Source organism: Electrophorus electricus, chromosome 9 (genome assembly GCF_013358815.1).
Source record: "Electrophorus electricus isolate fEleEle1 chromosome 9, fEleEle1.pri, whole genome shotgun sequence".
In the NCBI taxonomy this organism is placed as follows: domain Eukaryota; kingdom Metazoa; phylum Chordata; class Actinopteri; order Gymnotiformes; family Gymnotidae; genus Electrophorus; species Electrophorus electricus.
In genome coordinates, this window is record NC_049543.1 from 17,924,814 (window position 1) to 17,946,491 (window position 21,678).

Consider the following 21,678-nt stretch of genomic DNA (forward strand, 5'->3'; position numbering starts at 1 on the left):
TTGTTCACATGCAGATCCAGATTCCAAACCTGTTCCTCCTCTTTCTCTGTACTCTGATCGGCAAAACAGCCAAATGGAAATTTTTCTAAGGCAGACCAACCCCCTGGGTGTGGTGAGGTTATATATATGAAGTAGAGTGGAGAAGCTGCATATGCATGGCTAAATGTAAAACCCACCAAGTAAGTTAATAAACATTTAATAATTATTTGGTTTGTGGTTTAAAACGAGAATGTCTATAATTCAGTTATACATTCAGTAATTTAATGTTGAAAAAAAGACTAGTGAGTCTGTATTAGCATTACATGTTCAAACAATGTAGAGGAAGTAGCCTTGTAGTAAATGATAATAACTGGTACAGATAAAATACTAACAAGAGACAGATTGATTTATTTTTACTTTTCCAACCAGGAAAACATCCAGATTTTAACCAAAAAAAAACGTTTGCAACAATTGGTAAAACTGTATTATCTTGACATGTATCAGCTAAAATTTAAAAATATGTTTCAATGGTGAATAACAAATCATTTAAACATGTATCTAGAATATTTTAGAAGGACTCACAATATGCTGAACTTTGAACATGTAGTCCTTCAAGGGAAACTGCAGCAAGGACAAAATGTGGCACTTATCCATATCATGACACTAAGGGGCAGACATGAGCCAGTGTTTGCCACAACACACAAGCTTTTCCTAACCAGGAACGAAGAGGGGAAAAAGAACACGTTACTTGAAAGAGTAAATACATGTTCACCAGTCAGTTGGAGTCATTTTTCTTCTGTATTCATTTCTAATTGGCATTGTAATGCCGCAAACCTGATTACATAATAAGCAGGGGTGAATTGCATGCTATATATGTGCTACAGCCTCACTGAAATCTATGATTAACACATAGAAATAATTGGAAGGTGTCATAAAAGTCCTGCCACAAGCATTACAGTGTCAAAGAGCTGCTTAACAAGGAGAAAGTCATTTCAAGATGACACTGCAGAGATTGTTTACATATAATTCTGTGCTGTGATATTGGCCAACTAGACCATTAGATAAAGGACCTTATATTTACATGTGCCCTAAAAGACAGTCCCTTCTAAGACCTCAAAAGACTAATTAGATTGATTCATACAATGCACTGGATATCAAAATTGGGTATTGTTTGTAGCAACATGTACTTTAGGTTTTTGTTTTAATATTAGATACTGTCATTTCTTTGAGGTAACAGAATGACCCATTCCACTCCATCTTTTTATCCTCTGATCCCTCTCGTCTTCCTACTCACTTTTGGTTACCTTGCCTATCTGAATGGTCTGTACTTCAATCACTGTGTTTTCTCTCTGGTTTATTATTAGCAGCACAGCCTTCCGCCTCTTCTCCCTTTCATTCTCTCACTTTCTTCTCTCTGTCTCTCTCTCTTTCTCTCTCCCTCTCTCTCTCTCACTTTCTCTCTCTCTCTCCACCCCCGCATAACAACACTTTGCACTGCTGCAACAAGTACAAACACACACACACACACACACACACACACACACACACACACACACACACACACACACACACACACACACACACAAAGTGTTCTCTTTCAGTCGGTTGGTTTCAAGCAGAGTGCTTACATCATCAGTATAGAGTCTCCCTGATTCATCAAATTCCTTTTCAGTCATGTCCTTGGGCTGACTGTGATTGGATGATCCAGGGAAGCCTGAACGTCATACCATTGCATCATACACAGTACAGATGCAGATATCCTGAATTATTCAAATTATTACACCCTACAAATCTTAGACATTTATGACATATCTCACATTCCAGTAGCTTGTTTACTTTGGTTCTGGCTAAAGTATTTAGTCCTGATGCTACTTTTGTTTTTCCTTCAACCCACTGAGCAGGTCACAGAAGTTAACTGACTTCAGTTTGCTATTCACAATGTATTCCTTTGAAGTGAACTTCAGTTTTAGATGCCTGAGTTGCCTGATCAAATGGTGAGTTCTAAGTAAGACTGAATCTCTGGGATCTCCTTTTTAAAAATCTGCCTGCAGGTAATAGCTCCACTAAACCTATAGTGGCCTATTTAAGAGATACATATTGAGATCTCCTGATAACATATGACATTTCTCAGGTTTTTTACTCTGAGCTTGATCCAAATACAATGACAGAACGAATTAGCCATGTAAAATTTAACATTTCTGCTCAGTTTCATTCCCCTACCTATGACCAAAATAAGTGAGGACTTTTACCAGGTCTAGCTTATTGCAAATATACTATACTGTGAAAATCCGCTGGAGCAATGTCATCTTCAGATACAGTGCCAGATATTCAACATATAAGGTCTGTAGACCTTTCCCCTTGTTGGTCTCTCCTGATATAGGTCTCTCCAAAATAGGCATTCTTCTGCTCTGTTAAAGTGAACACTGTGTTAAAGTGAACTGTGTGACCAGAATAGACTGAATGAAATTTGTAAAAAAAAAAAAAAAAAAAATTGCAGTCATGACGTCATTCTACTTTCTTACAATACAACAGGACAAATCTTTTACTGATGACATAAGAGCTCACCCTCCACTCATGTCCTCCTTTCACCCTCAAACTTCATCTGCCTGCTGGACACACCTCTGCCTCTAACACGCAGCCAAGACTTTTCAACACAAATCCTTGTCTTTAACATTTTAGAAGCTATTGTCATGGATCATCAGGTTAAAATGTCATCAGTGTCCAGCACATCTGTTGCAGTTCATTATTTACAAATCCATGCTAAATGGACCAATATAGGACCAACATCATACTTAACCTGTACACAGATAATTAGCTCACATCATATAAAGCATATATGCTTTACTATAATTAGTCTGATGGCGTAGACAAGATAGTTAAATTTAACTCTTAAAAAATTGTATAATGAAGGAATTTTAAATGACTCAATGAGTGCCATATTTAAAATGTTGGAGTTGTTTGTACATTGTATTTCAGAACATCCAAAACCAGTTATTGGAAAAAAAGATATATAATCATTTATAATACAGTCTGCCAGAGGCCTGTTAGTTTCATGATGTGGCACACTATTCTTGCTCAAGATCAAAATGTGTGGAAACAAAGGTATATATACAATATATATTCTGGCCTTCTACCAGAGGCATTTGAAGTTGTGGCACAGCAATTTGCTGTTCCTAGGATGGCATTCTTCTGGACTGAGTTCAAGATGATCATTCCAGGGACCTTTCACAGCCACTCCTCCAGTTTAGGGATCACAGCTCCAAGTGCCCCTATCACCATTGGGACAGTGTCTCTTTCTTCTTTTAGTCCCTTTTCCAATTTCTCATATTCCTTCCTTTGGATGTTTCTATCACTTAGGATTGCTATTAAAACAGCAGCTTTATCCATCTGATTTACTTTCATGATGTTTTGATGGTTTGCCATTACTTGCTTGTCAGCCTATATTTGGAGTTTCCACAGATCTTAGTTTTGTTGCTTTTCAATGTCGTTTATGGTTTCTCCCATTTGAACTTTGGGGCATCCAGGTCATATATATCACATATGTTTTGTTATGTCTCTCAGTGTGTGCATTCCTTGCCACCATCTTGCATCCTGCTACTAAGTTCTGTCAGGAGCTTGTCTGCATCTTGAGTCTTCTCTGCTGTGATATACCCCTACTTAGTTTGAAATTTAATGCTTAGTGCTTATTCTTGTGATCCTGATTAGAGCCTCTGTGTTGTCCTTCAGTCCTACCTGTTACGGTAGGCCAGCCTCCCAGCAGGAAGAACACGTCCACTCACACACACGCACACACGCTGAACACACCCTCTCATTCACACACACAATCACCACACCTGCCCTGGTCCCAATCTCCTTCCTGTTAGCATTATACACACCTGTTCCTTGTTAAACCCTTTTTTTTTCCCCCTTTATAAGTGCACAGGTACCTACAGTCAGTACTGCACATTGCGAGTCTACTATGGAGCTGTCATTAGTGCCTGATTCTGTGCACTCTTCTCTGTTGTGTTTCTTAATATTTTGTGTTTTTACAGCAGCACTGTTAGCTTTTTGCTTTTGTTTATGCTCGAGTCGCGCGACAATGGATAATAAAGACTAAATCTTTCCTCGCCTCTCGCTCCCTTTGTGCCGCCACTGTCACACTAGCTTTTCTAGCCATTGGTAGGATTGCCTTGGTCCACCACCTCTGTTATTGTCACACTTCCATCTCTGAGCTTTCCTTGTCTCCATGATAACTGGTTTACTTAACTGGTTTTCTCATTCTCGTTTGGTTTGTTCGCCACCCTTAATTATTTCCAGCCCTTTTTACTTTTGTCCAATTAGTCTTCCTATTTAAATCCTTTGTGTATCACCTGTCTTTGATGGTCAATCTCTTAGGTTCTCCCTTAGTGTCTTATGGTTTCTTTCCGTCTAGGTATATATATATACCTAGTTCCTTAGTATTCTCTCAGTCTCTCGCTATATCTCTCTTTTGGTTGTGCTTATTGTGTTTTGTTTTTCTCGGTTTGCATATGCACTTTATGGATTCCCCTCATTTGTCTTACCCTAGTTTCCTCATTTATTTAGGTTACGATTATTTATATTTCATCTGTGTTGAAGCAAAAGCTCCCATTGTTACTAATGTTAACTATTAGTCGCCTGCGTTCTTTGTTTTACTTCTGTTTATAGTTACGTATATAAAACCTTGGTAGTGTTTTCTTGTTTGTTTTCCTTGTTTAGTTATTGTTATCCTGAGAACCTTTATTCTCTTCTGTTTTGGGTTTTCCATTTGATATTAAACTCACTGCTTTTTATTCTATCCCTACTGTCATTTAGTCATGGCTTCAGCACCTCCTGTGTTTTCAGATTATCCATATCCTCCATTTTTTTGAAGCACACTTTCCTCAGTTCATCCAAGCCAAGGCTTGGATATATTCATGGATGATTAGTGTTTCATCCTGGACAATGAATTTTACACTTTGTAGACTGGTTCATTTCTTCTGAATGGAAGCCATGCAGAGTCTCTTCCTGTCCATACCTCAGCGAGAGCATGTGCTACCTGTCACGGGAAGCCGGTCCACTCGTAATAGAGATTACTCCACTTCCTAGCCTCGCTCCCAATCTGCAGAGTATTAATTGGATGCACCTGTCCTCACTAATGATGTGTCTATTTAGAACCCACAGGTACACGAAAACAGTGCTGCACATTAGCGGACTATCCCGCAGCTTAGCTGGTGATCGTCACTGTGCTGCCTTCGAGATGAAGACTACCTTGTGTGATATGTGTATTTCGTGCATTAGTTACCTAATTATCTATGGATAATAAAATGCACTTCCCCGCAACCCTGTCTCTCGCTTTCTCTGAGCCGCCGGCATCACACTACCTTGGAAACTTTGTACTGCAGCACTTCTCTTACATGGGCAACTATGAACTCTTCAATCAAGCTGATGAACAGGGGTCTCAGCTTGTTTTTCCCATACAGTGTGATACTGCTCAGACTCCTCCTGTTGATAATGGGATCATATTGGGCTATAAGCTGCATAGGAGTATGAACCTCTGAAGTTCTTGGGTTGGAATGGAAGTTCCTTTCAATGCAAACTGGAACTTGTCATCCACCCTGCTTCTCCTGAGCACTGGGGACCTGAATTTGGCTAGCTTGTAGTGTATCCAAGCCCAGCCAGTGAACTTCCCTTGATGGTTCCCTTGCAATGATGGTTCCCTTCTTGAGCTGGTGCCAGTCAAATGTAATGAATCCAGAAGTGAGTCTTAGATGGAAATTATTATAATTCACAATACATAAACTGTTGCTGGCCACCTACCCTGACAGCATTCTGATGCTATGCTTACCCTTAACATTTGAAGCACCCAGAGATTCTGGGTGCTGTAAGGTGACTCAAGAGTCTGGCTCCCTCTGTGTCTCTCCAGGGTAGTTATACCAGCTGCTCTTTGGCCAAGAGCTTCATCCTGGACAGATAGTTCACATAGGTTTCGGCATACTTTACTGAAGATGCATTAATTTGCGCATATATTTGTATCATTAATTGTTTATGTGTTCAGTTGGGTTTCTCAATCCCCCTCTCCTTATGTTCCCTTGGTGTTATAGCATTACTTATGTCCTGTTTTTCTGGAAACTCTGTATACTTTGGCTTTGGCTTCATAGCAAGGGTGTCAAACACCTGAACAAATTCAGGCTTTATAATTTGCTGTGGGATCAGTGTATCGGGCTAACAAAAGGAGTATTTTGATGTTTCAACTCTCCCAGAGTGCAGTTTGACACCCTTAATTTAGAACACAGACAATGAAAAGCAGAATCTCCTGAAATCAACTTAATCAGTAGCAAAAGTCATATGAACAGACAGGAATGGATCACTGAAGCTGCTATGAAAGCTCACAACAACAGCTGTTTCATACAGCCAGACATTACTAACACTGCTTTCTTATTCCTTTGTCCATTGTATTATTAAATAAAGTTGTTACTCTCCAGTGCTTAATGGGAATTTTGGAGTCTATTTGTATGATGACTGCATTTTCAGCAGTTCTCTATAATGCTGTTTAACATCTACTACCAAATCAGTGTAACATATACTGTTCTTTTAAGTTTTTAAAACTTAAAAAAGGTTCATGTAAATACGGAATGCATAGTTTGCATCAATCATGTATTACACAAATCAAATAAAAAAATTTCCAGCATGTTTCTGTATATTAAAACATCTGTCACTTATAGTTTATTAGGCCTTTCACTGCTCTCTTAATGGAAACACCCGGTTCCTGTGCTTCTGCACTCATGTGCTTCCTGTTTATGGATCCCACTTGCACGCAGGTGACTTGCGTCTCAGGGTGATATTAGGAGTTTCCATTTATAGTCTCCTTATTCCTCCCCTAACTGAGAGCCAGGAGAAGCTGTGTGTTTCTGTAGATGCTGTGTGTGAGCGGTGGCCCCTGGAGAGCAGCTATCCTAATGATGCTTAAGTCACAGCTCATCAGTCCAACAGCTGAATAGAGAGATACCCAGGAGAGGAGAAAAAGACAAACTATCATCCTCTGGGAATGAGCTTACATTCACTTGCCATGTAGCAGCTGATCTCCAATCAGCATATGTTTACTTAGTATTAGCATTATTATTTTGAAACAGATGGCTAAACTTTTCTGAGATCAGCAAGGAAAACATTGTTTTTGCCAATACCCTATGTGCTTACTCAAATGGTGCAGAAGATTCAAGACACCACTGAGTGATGTCAAACAAGTTAGATCATGTAAACTGTTTGAATAAAGCTGCTATAGTACTGCTTAATGCAATCTATAGACTGAGGAATGCTTTTTGGGGTGCTAAAAATATAATGCACCATGTCTATAACTGCAGTATTTAGTTTTGGTACATTCACTTAAAAGAAAGACATCATGAGCAATGGAAATTTATTTAAGCAGTTGGCAGCAACTTTTAATTGTGTGGATTTAACTGAAAGCAGCACAGGAGGAATGTTTGAGTGCACTCTTTCTGCCACACAGGTTTACTATTTCCTGAAATGTCCAAGAGAATACAGCATCTGCAGTGCAAAACAAAGTATGATCTGTCACAATTATTTCCACATTACCTCTGTAGGCAATATGAAAACATTGCTAGCAATTACATATGTCTTACAGAGGACATGTTCTAATCCAAAACAGCATCCTTATCCCCCTTCCCAATGGCTTTACTTAGAGCTTGGTCACTTTGATTGAATTTACAAATTCTAAACATAGCCACAAAAGGACTGCTGTAGCATTCCTAATGTTATTGATATTTACATAGTCTAGTCACATGTCCTGCAATGTCCATATGGGACAGCGCTATGGATTCCGTTTTAAGATTGGGCTCACAATAAAATTATCAATATAGAACAGAAAGGAGATTTTGTAACTCAGTAATTCTGAAAAGGTCCCCTGAAGCTTGGGGGTGTTGTGCTAGAATGCAGATGGATTTTTGTGGTTCTTCCTGACATTAGCAAGATCCCTATAGAGGCTGTTGAGGTCAGGCTGTGAACAGGGCACCTTGCTGGCAATGCTCTACTCATTCTTTCTGTTCCCTCTTAGCATCACAGCTATTGCTAAAGGTTTCAACACGCCTTGCAGAAATACTTAAGCACTGCTCTCTCCACTTCTCTCTGATTTTAATTATTTGAAGATATAAAAGCAATAAGGCAGCAATCCTGACGAATTAAACAAGTAGACAGTTCCATTTTGGCTAAGCAACATTACATCTGTGCTTCAAGGAAAAAAAAAACAAAAAACATCTAGATTAGTGATGAAGAAAGGAAGTAAAGGAGAAAAAGCTTATGAAAGCATTACGACAAGGTGAGTTTAAGTACCTATTTGCGGGCTATAGTTACATTCACATTATCAGCAAAAACCATCATTTACAAGTATCTTAATATATAGGATATTGATATAGCATATATGGTATACATTGTGTACAGTGGCATGCTCCCATTTCAGATATTTTATCTTTATTGTCATTTAAGATTAATTTCTATGACATCAGCACAAGCCAAAGCTACAGTGTACATTTTAGACCTCTATAACGGCCTTTCAAAATCTGAGTGTAGCTGGCACGCTAAGTATGAGAGATGGAGGATTGAGGTGCCTTGAGGCAAAGTGAAAGGACGTCATAGCTTAAATGGGCTGTGAAAAATAAGGAGAAATGGACAATGTCTGTTGGGTATTCAGGAAAGTAGGAATTTAAAGATCTGACAATAGTGAAATGTGCTCAAGATGAACAAGTGACTTAATGCCAGCAAATGGTACTATTCAAAAATGGAGCACAGTGCAGACTCTGGGGGGTTATCATACATGATCTATTTCATTTAACCATGACAACCAGCTGAAGTCCACTAACACTCAAGCTCTTTTGGCAAGGACACATATCACTTTATAAGTTGTGAAGGGAAACATTCCAAAGCCATTTTTACTACCTATGACAGTAAAGACTATAGGTTGCACTCCTGCTTCCTCATGCTTTATTGGTGCATTAAGAGTAATTTGGTGCCCTGACTAACCTTGAGGCCTGTGAATGATAGGTAATGAGTCAGATCTGGATATGCTAATTGTGACTTTGTCCTCTAAATAGAAAAAGAGGTTATATTCCGATAATAGAGTATTAATTAGTTAGAGGTCTGACTTTCCAGATCAGGTCAGTGTGTTAAATGCTTCTGGGTGGGGGTGGGAGGGATGCCTGGTGCTGACAGTGAAATCTGTGCATTAGAATTTTATTTGTATATGTTTAAGAGAGAAAAGCTATTAGCTATACACTCACCTTGTCTACCTTGTGAGTACATGTTGCCCATGCCCTTGTCATGCACAATTTGTTTTAACTATATTTTAGACTTAATGAACAGTTTCTTAACGTAGGATTGCTGCTGCCTGGATATTTTTGGGCATCGGACCTATCACATGTACATCATATATTAAAACCTCAGCAACATCAGCGTGCCTGGTACTAGTCCAACTCCCAAAACTATGCCACTATCATGTCATAGTTAATGCTTTGTTCAAAATCATCTGCCACCCAAACATTATGCAGGCAGCAGTGATCCTGTGGATGGAAACAAAACAGGGATGAATGTGGTCAATGAATTGTACAAGGCAATATATAGCTGGAAACAGTTGGGAACATTTACAGATGAGAACACTATACTGAGTTTTCAAATTAGGTTCAGTGGTTTCTGTTTATTATCATTATACTGTACCTAATGCACCACTCAGAGTTGACAGATTGGTACCCTTTGGAAATCACGCTTGTACTTTCATACATGTTAAAATATATGTACAAACCATACACTGTTTATACATTTTAAAATATAATGATATATTTTATATGTTTTAACTGGTGATAATGTAGAACCTTCAAAGGTCATTACACCAGTGCACTTTGTTACTTCTAGTTTGCAACTACAAATAAATAATTTACCACCCCAATCACATCTCCGATGGTGTTTTCAGCTATGTCACATGCATCTTTCTAAATGTAACTTTTATTGCAGTTTTTCCCATTGTTTCTTAGTTGTTAATCTGCTAAATCAGTAAGGCATGCTGTTGAGCAACCAAAGATAGATCAGCAATTCAGGTTGGCATGGAAACAGCACACCCGGTCAGGGTGAGGCCACCATGACTATCACTAGCCACCAGCTCGCCAACTGGCCTGTTTCACTGTGCTTACGACCAAATGGTGCAACCACAGGGATCACTATGATATTACTGGCTAGTCAGGCATGGCAAAGTTAGGTGGTACATATAAAGGAAGTGGAAAGACGTGGGGTCAGAAAATGCTAATATGATCTTTTGAATGGAACATGTGTTCCTTTGTATCATGTGAAGAACCATACTTGGTGGATATGTAATAAAGCTTCCATTCCAGTCTAGGTAATGCATTCTGTGATGTCGCATGGAAATCACATTTTGGGAGAGCGGTTTTAGAGCTTGGGTGCATTTTAGGGCCTATATGTGAATTTTAGGACAGTCCTATGGCTATGCATCTCAGGTCATATTGAGACACAAAAATATTTTTGTCATTTGGGTTGAAAGGTATATATTAGGGGGGCATGTATAAGGCCATTTTAGGGGGGAGATATTCATGTTATTTTGGAGGGTGTTTCTTTCCGTTCTACCTCCCTTTTACTGCCTCCCTGTCTGTCTGTCTCTTCTTGCCCCACAATTTCACCCTGATGTGTGGAAATATTTTTGGTTGGTTTACTGTTGTTTGTGTGGTTTGTATAACTCTCACTTTCTTTCTGTATCTTATTCTTGCATATATTTTTTTTCTTTTTTTGGTTTCTCCTGGTTCGTTATGTATATATTTACTTCTTTTTCTTCTGAAAACGCCTAAACTGGTTTTGGATGGCGAGAGCAGCTTTCTCCGTCTCTGGAGCCTCCAGATCAATATCGATCTCCTCTTCCTGTTCAGGCTTCCCCGCCATGCCAGATGTCTTTCCTATAATACAATAAATCAATCAGCAAGAGTGTATAATAACAAAAATTACTAAACAAGCATATGCATAACCCAAAGATTAACCATACATAAGTAACCTAAATATTTAATAAGCAGGCCTCAGTTCTCTTCTAATCCATAGGCTGTGAAACTGTTTATAGAATCACAGACTACAGTGTCAGTGAAGTACAGCAGTAATATATGGCATGCTTTGGTTGAAGTTGAGTTTTCAGTAGTCCCAAACAGAAATGTTGTCTGTCAGAATGAAACCATTTTTTCCAATACTACAGTTACTCATAGAACCTTCTGAATTTACAAGTACGAAGTATTTGAGAAACTAAACTGATTTAAAATATATTGTTTAAAAAATGCAAATAAAAATACTTTATAAATAAACGTACTTTAACTTAGACAAAAATCCTAAGTTAAACATATGAACTACATCCTTGTGTCTCAGCAGGATACTTTAATCCATCAGTACATCAAACACAAGGATGGCAATTGCTTTCACATATTTGCCATATAGAATGACAACATATGGAAGTGTCACCCCGTGACTACTTTTCAGTCATTCTAAATCTGACCATATGCTATGCTTATACACCTGCACAGCTTGGGCAATAGTATAGATGTAATTCATGAGTTTTTCACTGAGCAAACACATGAAGATGGAGAAGGTTAAGGACTGATGAACAAGCATGTTTTCGTGCTGAAGCAATTGCCCCTTTCACAGAAAAAGGACAATATGAAACAGATAAACAGTAATAACATGAATAACATACAAATCTATAACAAGATATGACAGTCAGAAAACAAAGGACTTTATTATTATTGAGTCCACGAATAATCCAAAGGGACAACCAGAGAGAGATGGGTAGACAGTATGGAGGCTGAGATACACACAGACCTTTGTTATCTGAGGCAGGCGTTTGGCTGCTGTTCGGGTTCCCTGCAGGTGTGTGCTGGAAGAGAGAGGTCAAAAGGAAGTCTGACCAAATAATTTAGCAATAGAAGACAACAGCTTTAAGTGATTTTATTTAGTGTAAGTAATTCAATTCAGTGAATCACTGATAAGCAAATCATTGTACAATATTACTTGTGTATGTAAATTCAGCAATGTGAAAAACATACAATAGGCACAATGGGCTAACAGGCAAAACATAAGAAATAAGAAAACAAAACCTCGTAAGCTCCCAGTATGCTCCCAAACTATTATAACTCAGTAAACCTCTTCTTAATTTTATGATGCACAATGGCATTCATGCATTACAAAAATGCAATTCAGCTACACTGCAAGCTTGTGCTGTTCCAAGCAAGCAAATTTATACCCATTTGCACTTCCTCTAGGCATGAACATGAACACTGGGAGGAAAAAAGGAGGCAGGGCTTTAGTGCATTATATATGAAGGGGAACGAAGCAATGATGCAGGACATCTCAGCACAGTGTGATGTGCCTCTGCAGTGATTTAGCTGAATGTCTGCATCAAACTTTGTCGCAACTGAATCTAGCTTTCCAGTAGGAGATCATCTCCCATTAATGTTGCATTATAAAATCCCCTGCTGGTCCAATGCTATATCTGTTGCAACTGATCCTTCCAGTTCTATGTATGTGTGTTTTGAGGTGAAAATGTGTAATGGAGATCTTACAATATTATGTCAGAATTATTCTATCTCCCAATAAAGCAGAGCCATTAGCCAGACTAGACTCCAGAGACCAAAACCTAATAGGTGCACATACAACCATACACACAGTCTAAAATTCATCCAGAACACACACACATGACACAAGAGCTGCAATGACCGGCCAATTCCTGTCTGACAACTGACCTAATTTTATCATCTCTTTCATTTAGTGCCTGTCTGCATTTTTTTTTTTTTTTTTGCTCTCTCTCTTTCTGTCTCACAAACTTGCTTTCTGATTTTTACTGGTCTGGTTCGTCTGTCCCTAATATACAGCAAAGTGAAACATTACAAAGTGCATCTTCCTGTCTACAGGTAGCCATCAGGGTCTCGTTTGTGTGTGTGTGTGTGCGTGTATATGTGTGTGAAACCATGAGTCCTGACATTTAAGTTTCCTTTCCAGAAAATTAAAGCATGCATCATTCATGAAGTTCCTTATATGTGCATCCCCCTGTTCTCTTACCCACTCAGTGAATAGTTCAGTAGAGAGAATAGATGGAAGGACGGAGAAAGAGAGATGAGGAGAGACATAGAGCCGCATCCTTATAACACTGCTGTTTTATCACAGCAGCCTACTGAGTGATGGCGGCTGTCATGTCTTGCAGTACTCAGTACAGACTATAAAATTCTCAGACTTGTGGTGGAACAGCAAACTCTGCCTCCCCCTCCTTTTTTCTGTCCATTTCTGTCTTGCTGAGTTTCAAGCTGCTCTTTCACACTCTAACTATCTGAATTTTACCCTCTCATTCCTCCCTGAGTGAGAGAGAGAGACAGAGAGACAGAGAGGAAAAACAGACATCTGTGCTTGTAGAGCAAGGGGACCAAAAGAATGAATGAGAGGAGGAATGAAGAGAGCACACTAGGGGAAGGAAGGAAGCAAGGTCACAGTGAGAAACAAGAACAGGAATGGAAGAAAGAAAAAAAAATCCAACGCAATTATCACATTCACTCCCAATCTCAGGTCCATTCTATCGCTCTCTCGCCAGCTCTCGCTCCGAGTCTCTCCATCTCTCTCTCCAAAGCTTTTACATCCTCCCAATTCAATCCTACTTTCACACTCTTTCACTCTTCATCTGCTCATCCCTTCCTCTCCCCCTCGGTGTTTTTGTCTCTCCGATGCTTTCATTGCAAAGATCTGTCTTGTTTCATTTTCTAAGTACTGCAGCAGATGAACAGGTGAAGAGAGGTGAGGGATAGCAGATGGTGAGAAAGACAGGCAGAGAGGGAGAGAGAGGAACAGAGAGAGAGAGAGAGAGTCAATCAGAGGGAGGCAGAGAAGGCAGCGGTGAGTAGGGAGTCAGCTTCAGAGACAGAGACACAGAGACAGATTGCAGTATTTAAGAACCTGCCCTGGGGAGCTGCTGTAGGTGATGGGAGGAGCACCAAGAGAAAGAGTGAGAGAGAGAGAGTGAGAGAGAGGAAGATAGACATCTTACACAATTTAAACTGGTCACTGCTGCAGACTGAGTTTTTTATCAGCATATTTCAACACACCTCTACACTTTCTGCCTTCTGTTATACTTCTTTCTTTTAGAAACCTGCATATGTCCTATGATGGATCTCTGCTTCCTGTCATACTCCAGTCTCACATCAACCACAAGCGTCTTTAAGCCAAAGGGCTACAAGGTTGTTTGTGCCTTGCAGGCTTGCCTGTAGAGATTCTCTTTCTACAAAATCTAAAGTATTTGCATTTAACCTTGTACAGAATCTCTGCCTGTGTACTACAGCCATGGCTATTAGGCTAACATTAGCTGATGTAACATTGGTCATACATATGAGTATAATATGATGATTTAGGAAATAGTCAGTGTGCACTGCATACTATGCCACTAAAGATACATATTATTTAAATACGTAAAATTAATGGTTGGTTTTGATGGTCTATCCAAACCAGATTTTCAAATATATAAAATAATGCTACGGTATACAAGGTGCTTAAGATCACAACACATCTTATAGTCCCTGCAGGAACACTTACAGTGGCCTAGTTCAGTTTCATAGCATGAATCAATATCTTTGCATTCACTGAGTATTTAAAGTCTCTGGATTTAATGGATGTTCCTGGCAATCACCACATATAAGCAAGTTTCGGACAGAGGCCCTTCATCAGTTGTGCAAGGAAAGTGCATGTGAATTAGTAGTAGGAGGAGCCAGTTTATACATGTCATGATACAGCCCTTCCTCCCAAACGTCTCCCTGTGTGTGTGTTTGTGTGTGTGTGTGTTTCATCAGTATTGCCATGCCCTCCCTGTGTTCCACACCTGCTCCTCATTTTGTGTCATTAGTTTACATGCATAAAAGTCATGTCATTGTTGTCGGTGTTTAACCTCGTTAGCCTGCGTGCTAATTATTCCACATTGTATGTTTAAAATAAGTGTATGGTCCAGTTTTCTGAGACTCATCCCTGCATTCAACTCAGCCTCCTCGTTACAGAAACACTGATCGTGGAAGGATGCCTGGGATGAAAGGAAAAAAAAAACAAGGAAGGGGAAGAGAAGACGTAGATGCCCTGAGTGTGGTCCAGGGTCGGACTCAGCGGAGTCAAACGGACCCATGTTGGACTACTGGGACTGATACAACGAGGTCCAGTACTCTGGGTTGGACTCCGCAGGGTCCTACTACCCCTTCAAGGACTACCACAAGGGCTACGTGGATTATGAACGGAATGGGGAGTACAGCGACATTAGTCTGCGGTCGGACTCTGAGTTCGACCATGGGGAGGACCCATTGATGGAGGTAGAGGAGGTCCTCCATAGGGACCCTTCCTCTGGCAGCGACACTGAGGCTGCAGACTACAAGAGCGAAGAGCCTCTGGCAGCAAAGACTCCACCCAAGGCTCCGCCCAGTGCCAGCCCCAGAGACTGGTGAAGGAGCTGTTACGCTTCCTAAAATGCGGACCCCAAAACCAGAACAGCCGCTGCTACCCAAGCGGGCGAAGGACAATCCCTCCCCAGCTGGTCGGTCTCCAACCCAACCGACAACTGGCTGGGGTCCCTGCTCCCTTTACCGGGCTGTATTGTCTTATTCATGTGTCTGTCCCCATCACCGTGCCTGTCCCTAATACACTTAATATACCGATCACTTTGTCACCCTTTGTGTCCATGCCTGTTAGTGTGTCCGTCCCTGTGTCTGTTCTCGTCTTGGTCCCTGTCCTTCCCCTCCTCTGTCTTCCTTGCGCTGGCCCGTTTCAGGTTGCCCTGTCCTCTGGCCTTGCCATTCGGCGTTGGTTTCTGGGCCATAGCCCGATAGGCTGGCGCACCGGGAGTTGCGCCGTTGGGCAGGGGCTCTGTCACGATACGGCCCCTCCTCCCAGACATCTCCCTCTGTGTGTGTGTGTGTGTGTGTGTGTGTGTGTGTGTGTGTGTGTGTGTAAAGTTAACATATCAAGTACCTAATAAGGTATATGGCCATGAATATATGCTATGTATTGACTTCAGTATATCTCTAGTCCTTTGAATGCTGTAATACAAACATTGCCATGTGATCAATAGGCCTTCCATAGGCATTTGACTTCATATCGGTATTTATGAAACCACTCAATTTTTTTAGCAATGTATATCAGTGTTGAATATTGTGAGAGCAGCTTTTATACCATATGGTGCTAAAGTTGTCTCATAATCTTTGACCATGATGTGACCTTGCAGAGTAATCACTGGACCTAATGATTGTTATGAGATACCATTATGGATCCACCACCAAATCTAACACCGAAGAACAGACTTTGTGATCTGAAGGCATTCTTTGGATTTCTCAAAAGTTGAACATTTACAAACGTAGTGAAGGGTGAAAGATGAGTTATTTGACTTTCTGTGGTTTTTTTAATTGCTCAGAAGTTTAGGTTTTTGTATACATGAGTCTTTGTCTGCTGGCCTTGGATACAAGCAGTTCTCTGCACAGCCATTAATTCCATCTTTGTAAAGCTTGTGATGTACAATAATCGTCTATATCTGTTGTTGAGCTTTAACTTGCTACTACTGTTGATCTTTGCCAATGCACTTAGTGTACGTTTTTCATGAATATTGGAATTTTGTTGGTAGTTGCCTCCATGGCATATTAAATAATTTTGCTCTTCACTTGTGCACTTGACCAATGACCCTGTAGCTGGGTAGCTGGCTTTAAAGTTGCACTTTAGTAAGGTCTATGGTAAATTACATTTCATTTCCTTCAGCTGCATCTATTATTTTGTCCACTCTTTGCATATGGCACTTTTGCAACTTGTAACTTGAGACACAAAAGTACACTTGTACAGAGAGACAGACACATGCACAAAAGCTCTGCTGCATGGATAAATATATTCTTCAAAAATAGTAACAGTAGCTAAGCCCAGTTTGTACATCATAATTTCCTTATTGGTTTTAATAACTGAATGTATTTAAGTGCTAGATCTGACGATTCAATAAGGTAGTCAAAATAGTAAAAACAAGAAGAAAAAAAAAAGGAATAAACTAATAAAACCGTCCACATTGAGGACAAAAAAGAGAAAAAATAAATAAATAAATAAATATATATAACTATAATATATATATAACTATATAAGTCAAAGGAAAAAAACATCAATAAAAAGGGAAATATTAAAGACTCAGATCATAAAAGTTTTTCTCTAATGCAAAAGGTACGAGGAGGTAAAGGAGATGCCCACTGAAGTTGTATTAATCGCCTGGCAAGAAGACGACAAAAGATACAAAATCGACTTCTGCAGTTGAAAGAGAGACAGAAGGGGTCACACCACACACGGCAGTTGGGTGCAATAGGTTTTCCTATAATATCTGTTAATGATTTTAATATCAATGACAGGTACTGACACAAAGAGGGGCAGGAACAAAATGTGTGCGCATGGTTCGTTGGTGCTTGGCGATATCTGTCACATATAGGATCAATGTTCTCACAGCAAGCAACTTTAGTTAAATAGGACCTCAAGAAGCTTTGACAGGGACAGCTTTGTGGCATTCTACTTCGCAAAAATGGAATGTACGTTGTGAGCACAAAGCGAAACTCATTCGTGGCGGATGTGCGCGTGAGTATTAATACTACAGAATGCACCCGCGCTGTTGCTAAGGAGAAATCAGAGACTGCGGGAAAAGGTTTAATGTCCTAGGATACAAGAGATAAAATAACATGAATCCTCGCAGCGCCGCCAGAAATCTCCCGCAGAACGTGAAAACAATCTGCAGAGGAAAACGGTCATTTATTTAGATATGTAGAATTTGTATATGCATGTAAGTAGACAGTGCATATATGTATGTAGACCTGTGTTATTTGTGTTGCCTGATCGAACTGTGTAGGCTATTTGACTATGGGTTTGCACATCAACAGCCCTTATTCGACTACACGTAACCCGAATAGCGGTCTACAGTTTATCTTTATCTAAAGTTAAATTATCAATCATCTATCTAAGCGACTACCCCATAAAGTCTTAATAAGCTGCGGAAAAGTTAGTTTAAGGGTTTATGATTTACCATACTGTAAGATATCTTGCACACATTCAAAATTAGACTCAGTTCAATAGCATAAAACATCTGTATTATGGTAGGTGTTCAGACAGCTACATTACCGTAATCTCGGAGGTGTTATCGGAAGACGTTCGGTATCAGACGTTGCATCTCATTTGGACTGTAAAAGCTAACGGAGTGTGCGACCAGAAAGCCTACTCTTATTTGCGTTTGTAATTAACAAATAACAAACGCAAGCTGCAAGAAAATGGATAGGGGCGAGATCTGTCAGAGAGACATGTTTTACTCTTTGTTACTGCACCTTGAATAACGCGGCGGGGGAGGTGGGGGATGGAGACGTACGAATAAATAAAGTAATAGAGCAAGTAGCATATACCAGTACATCAGCGGCATAAGCTTTAATCTCTTCAAAACTAAAACTAAAATTGCTTTACTTACTGAAATTCTCCTATCTCGCTAGAATGTTGCCATCACTTGTGTTACAACAACACGATACAATCGAGTTAACTGCGTTTATGCACACGGATCTCGGGATTAAGTTTCTCGAAATACTAATTTGCTTAACTGTCAGCAAGACATTGTTATTTAATTAATTGCACTTACGTCGCTCATGCTGGAAACGTGCTTTTGAGTTCTGCAGCGAAGCGACTTTCTTCTCTTTCTCACTCTTCCACTCGCTAACAGCCGTTAGGCTTTTCTTGAAGCGTCGGAGACTGGATACAAAATTGCAATAGCTGAATGCCGAAAGAGGATGTTTGGACAGAAAGGTTAGGCGCCAACCTCCCTGAACTAATCAATGGAGGTTCGGCGATGCGGTGGAAGCAATGCGGCTGTATGCAACAGAGCGTCAGAATCCCCCTTCTGGTCCTTCTTCCCTCGCCCACTCATAAGCGCACTAACTTACTAAGGAGCGTATTGGACCTCGTGTTCACTGAATTATGACGCCGTCGATGAACATCTATTTTACCCAAGGAAGTGCAATGTGAACATACAGTGTTCTATAATAGACATCCAGCACAGCAGGTTAGGCTATATAGTCACTGCACACCGGCATATCGTTTAAATTCACGATCTAGCTTGTAAGCTATCTAAGGTTTATTATGATCTAAGGGGACTAATGTTTCATAATCATATAATTAAAATATGAATGAAAAAGTAATACAGATGTACATCTCACATGAACTTCAAAGGCACGTCTCTAATTAAACGTATTAGAAATGATTAAAAACACAGTGCCACATTTCCGCCCATTCAATGTCTAACAGCTGGATGATCTCTATACAGCAGACTGCAGTTCATTTATCCCATGTCTACTAACAGACCAATAACTAGTGAAGTAAGACTGAACTTTCAAATCCTTAATGGCCCACTTTTCTATTTGAAGTTCATCACAGGAAAATAAATAAATAATAATAATTAGCAGAAGCAAACAAGAAGGGCAACAAGGGGAACAAAACAGCAATTCTGTGCTTGTAACAGCCTATCGGACCTATGAGAATGAGCGCCATCTACTGGACAATGAGCATCAAACAAGCAAAAACAATTCTAAAACTCAGGGAAATATTCAGAAAAAAAATATTTGTATGTGAGGTAGCTTATATGGCAATGGGAAGTGAAGGCCAACAGCAATCGGTGGGGGAAGCAGCTTGTGTGGTCAGATTTACAAGTATGTTTCTGTTCAAAGGTTGTGACCTGCAATGGGCCAGTCATACATAGCTGAATGTAAAACATAAAAAGTGCTGCATAATGCTACTTTAGAATAGGAACACTAATTCTAATGTTCCAGTTACAAGATGTACTTCTTTGGATTGATTTGAATATGTTGCTTTGAGATTATGAAACGTAGATGTGGATGTGGTTTGCATTCCGGTAGTACCGCATTTAAAATATTTAATTTTCAATGAGTTTGAACAAAATGTGACTGATTCCGAAGGTGAATGAACTTGCAATCTGAAAGGTTCCTTCTGTGTGGGTACAATGATGTTAAGCTGACATTCCATTCATGGGAAAGTGTTGCAATGCAGCGTGCAGGTCAAAAGTTGTGTAATGTACATGTGCCACATAGAAGGCATAGAGTGTGCTTGCCAGTCTGAACTTTGTAATAATGGCCCATATTTAAAAATTCAAAACCATTATAGAACAATGAAAGATCCAGTGCAAGAGTATCGCATTGAGGTTTTTCATTAATAAAATGATTGTTCTACAACAGTCAGGTACAGAACAAGTTTTGACAAGGTTGCTTTTATGCCTTAAGCAAAAGTCATTGGATTTACTCACTTGAATTATAGACATTTGTTCTTATGAAATGTTTGATTGCTTTAAGAATGCCTGTACATTTATGCTGTTTCAGCAACACTGTGCAGTGTAATATTGTATGCTCTTGTTTACTGCAATGACTTGATAGCTTTAAGTCCTCTGATTCATGTTCGGCCTGTTTTCTTAATGACTGGTTCTTTCTAATGTAAAGGCTACTGCATGGTGCTCTGTATTGGAAGCTGAAACTAGAAACAGTCATAATATATTTTCCTACAGTTTCATGCCAGGCTGCAAAGCTTGCACTAGTCATGAAGAGTTAATTTGTGTTAGAGTTGTCTTAAGATACTATAAAGATGTTTTATACATGTTATAAAGAATATTATTAATTAGTTAATATAATTGTTAACATAATTTTTTCACTTTGGAACAATTACAAATGATTTCATTTGTTACTCCATTTTTACTGAGTGAAAATATTGTTCGTTGATGTTCTGTGATGATGCCAGTGAATCCTGACATCACACCCAAAATATGTGAGTGACATTAAAAATGACTTAAGTGTATAATTACCCTGGCCCCATAGGAATAGCGGTACAGCTGTCTGTGTCTTTTTCTAGGTGGTGGTTGATTGACACAGTAATCCTGGGAGGGGGGAAAGAGCAGCTAAAATTTAACCTGTGGGAAAAAAGTTAAATAAAGCTGTAGCTGAATGTATACTTACCAGTAAACATGAGGAAATGTTAACTATACTGTATTTATTATGGATTATATATAGATAGCTGAACAACATAAACCATTTTACACCTTTTTTTTCACTCCTGGCTCAGAGTGAGTCTAAGGGTATAAAAGCAAGCAGGGGAGGTGAAATGGGAGTCAATTCAGTTGTGTTGTTTTTCTGTGCAGCCGTGTGTCTTACAAAATGAGTGATTCATACTGAGGAGCAGTCTGCTGATGAGAATGACTGCGGGAGACTGGCTATTCACTCTGTGAGAACTAAGTACTTTCTTTAATTTGGATGTGTGAATATCTAATAAAAGAAGAGCACTTGAGTTTACCTGGATGTGTATTCGCAACCTGTATTCGCTCAGTACCCCGTCCCGTTCATATTTAACTATCTTTTATTCTCAGTTGAAGTGGAGCTGCTGCAGAAAACTGCTGTGATGATCATAGGAATGAGAAGCCGGTGGGTGCCATCTGGATCCTGGGATGCCATTTATTTCTGACTACATTGCAAAATAAATAAATAAATAAATAAAAATTATATCTTGGCAAGTGAAAACATCTCTAATTATTCTCATGATGAGATTATTATAGAATGACTTTTTATTCAGTATAAAAAAAGATTATTCAGTATAAAAAAAATTATAAATTCATAT

At 39.4% G+C, this 21,678-nt stretch overlaps 1 protein-coding gene and 1 long non-coding RNA gene across 2 annotated transcripts; one reads left to right on the top strand and one right to left on the bottom strand.

The window, feature by feature from the left end:
- Nucleotides 1-7,352: 7,352 nt before the first annotated feature.
- LOC113585393 (Purkinje cell protein 4-like protein 1) lies at nucleotides 7,353-18,966 on the bottom strand. The gene is made up of 4 exons (XM_027022846.1): nucleotides 18,650-18,966; nucleotides 11,824-11,878; nucleotides 10,790-10,919; nucleotides 7,353-7,500 (listed from the first exon to the last, which is right to left on the bottom strand). Exons 1-4 carry the CDS (start codon nucleotides 18,656-18,658, stop codon nucleotides 7,395-7,397), a joined length of 300 nt encoding a protein of 99 aa, XP_026878647.1. The 5' UTR covers nucleotides 18,659-18,966; the 3' UTR covers nucleotides 7,353-7,394.
- On the top strand, nucleotides 17,455-21,528 carry LOC113585395. The gene is made up of 3 exons (XR_003411503.2): nucleotides 17,455-17,610; nucleotides 21,206-21,288; nucleotides 21,431-21,528. It is a non-coding gene; the product is annotated as an uncharacterized LOC113585395 (long non-coding RNA).
- Nucleotides 21,529-21,678: the final 150 nt, after the last annotated feature.

Bases quoted from the DNA above. Each gene is read 5' to 3' on its own strand.
- LOC113585393 (XM_027022846.1), bottom strand. The intron at 10,920-11,823 runs GTCTGTGTGTAT...ATTGTATTATAG, and splicing joins GCCTGCCTCAGATAACAAAG to GAAAGACATCTGGCATGGCG. The intron at 7,501-10,789 runs GTAAATATATAC...TTTGCACTGCAG, and splicing joins CGTTTTCAGAAGAAAAAGAA to ATGCTGTATTCTCTTGGACA.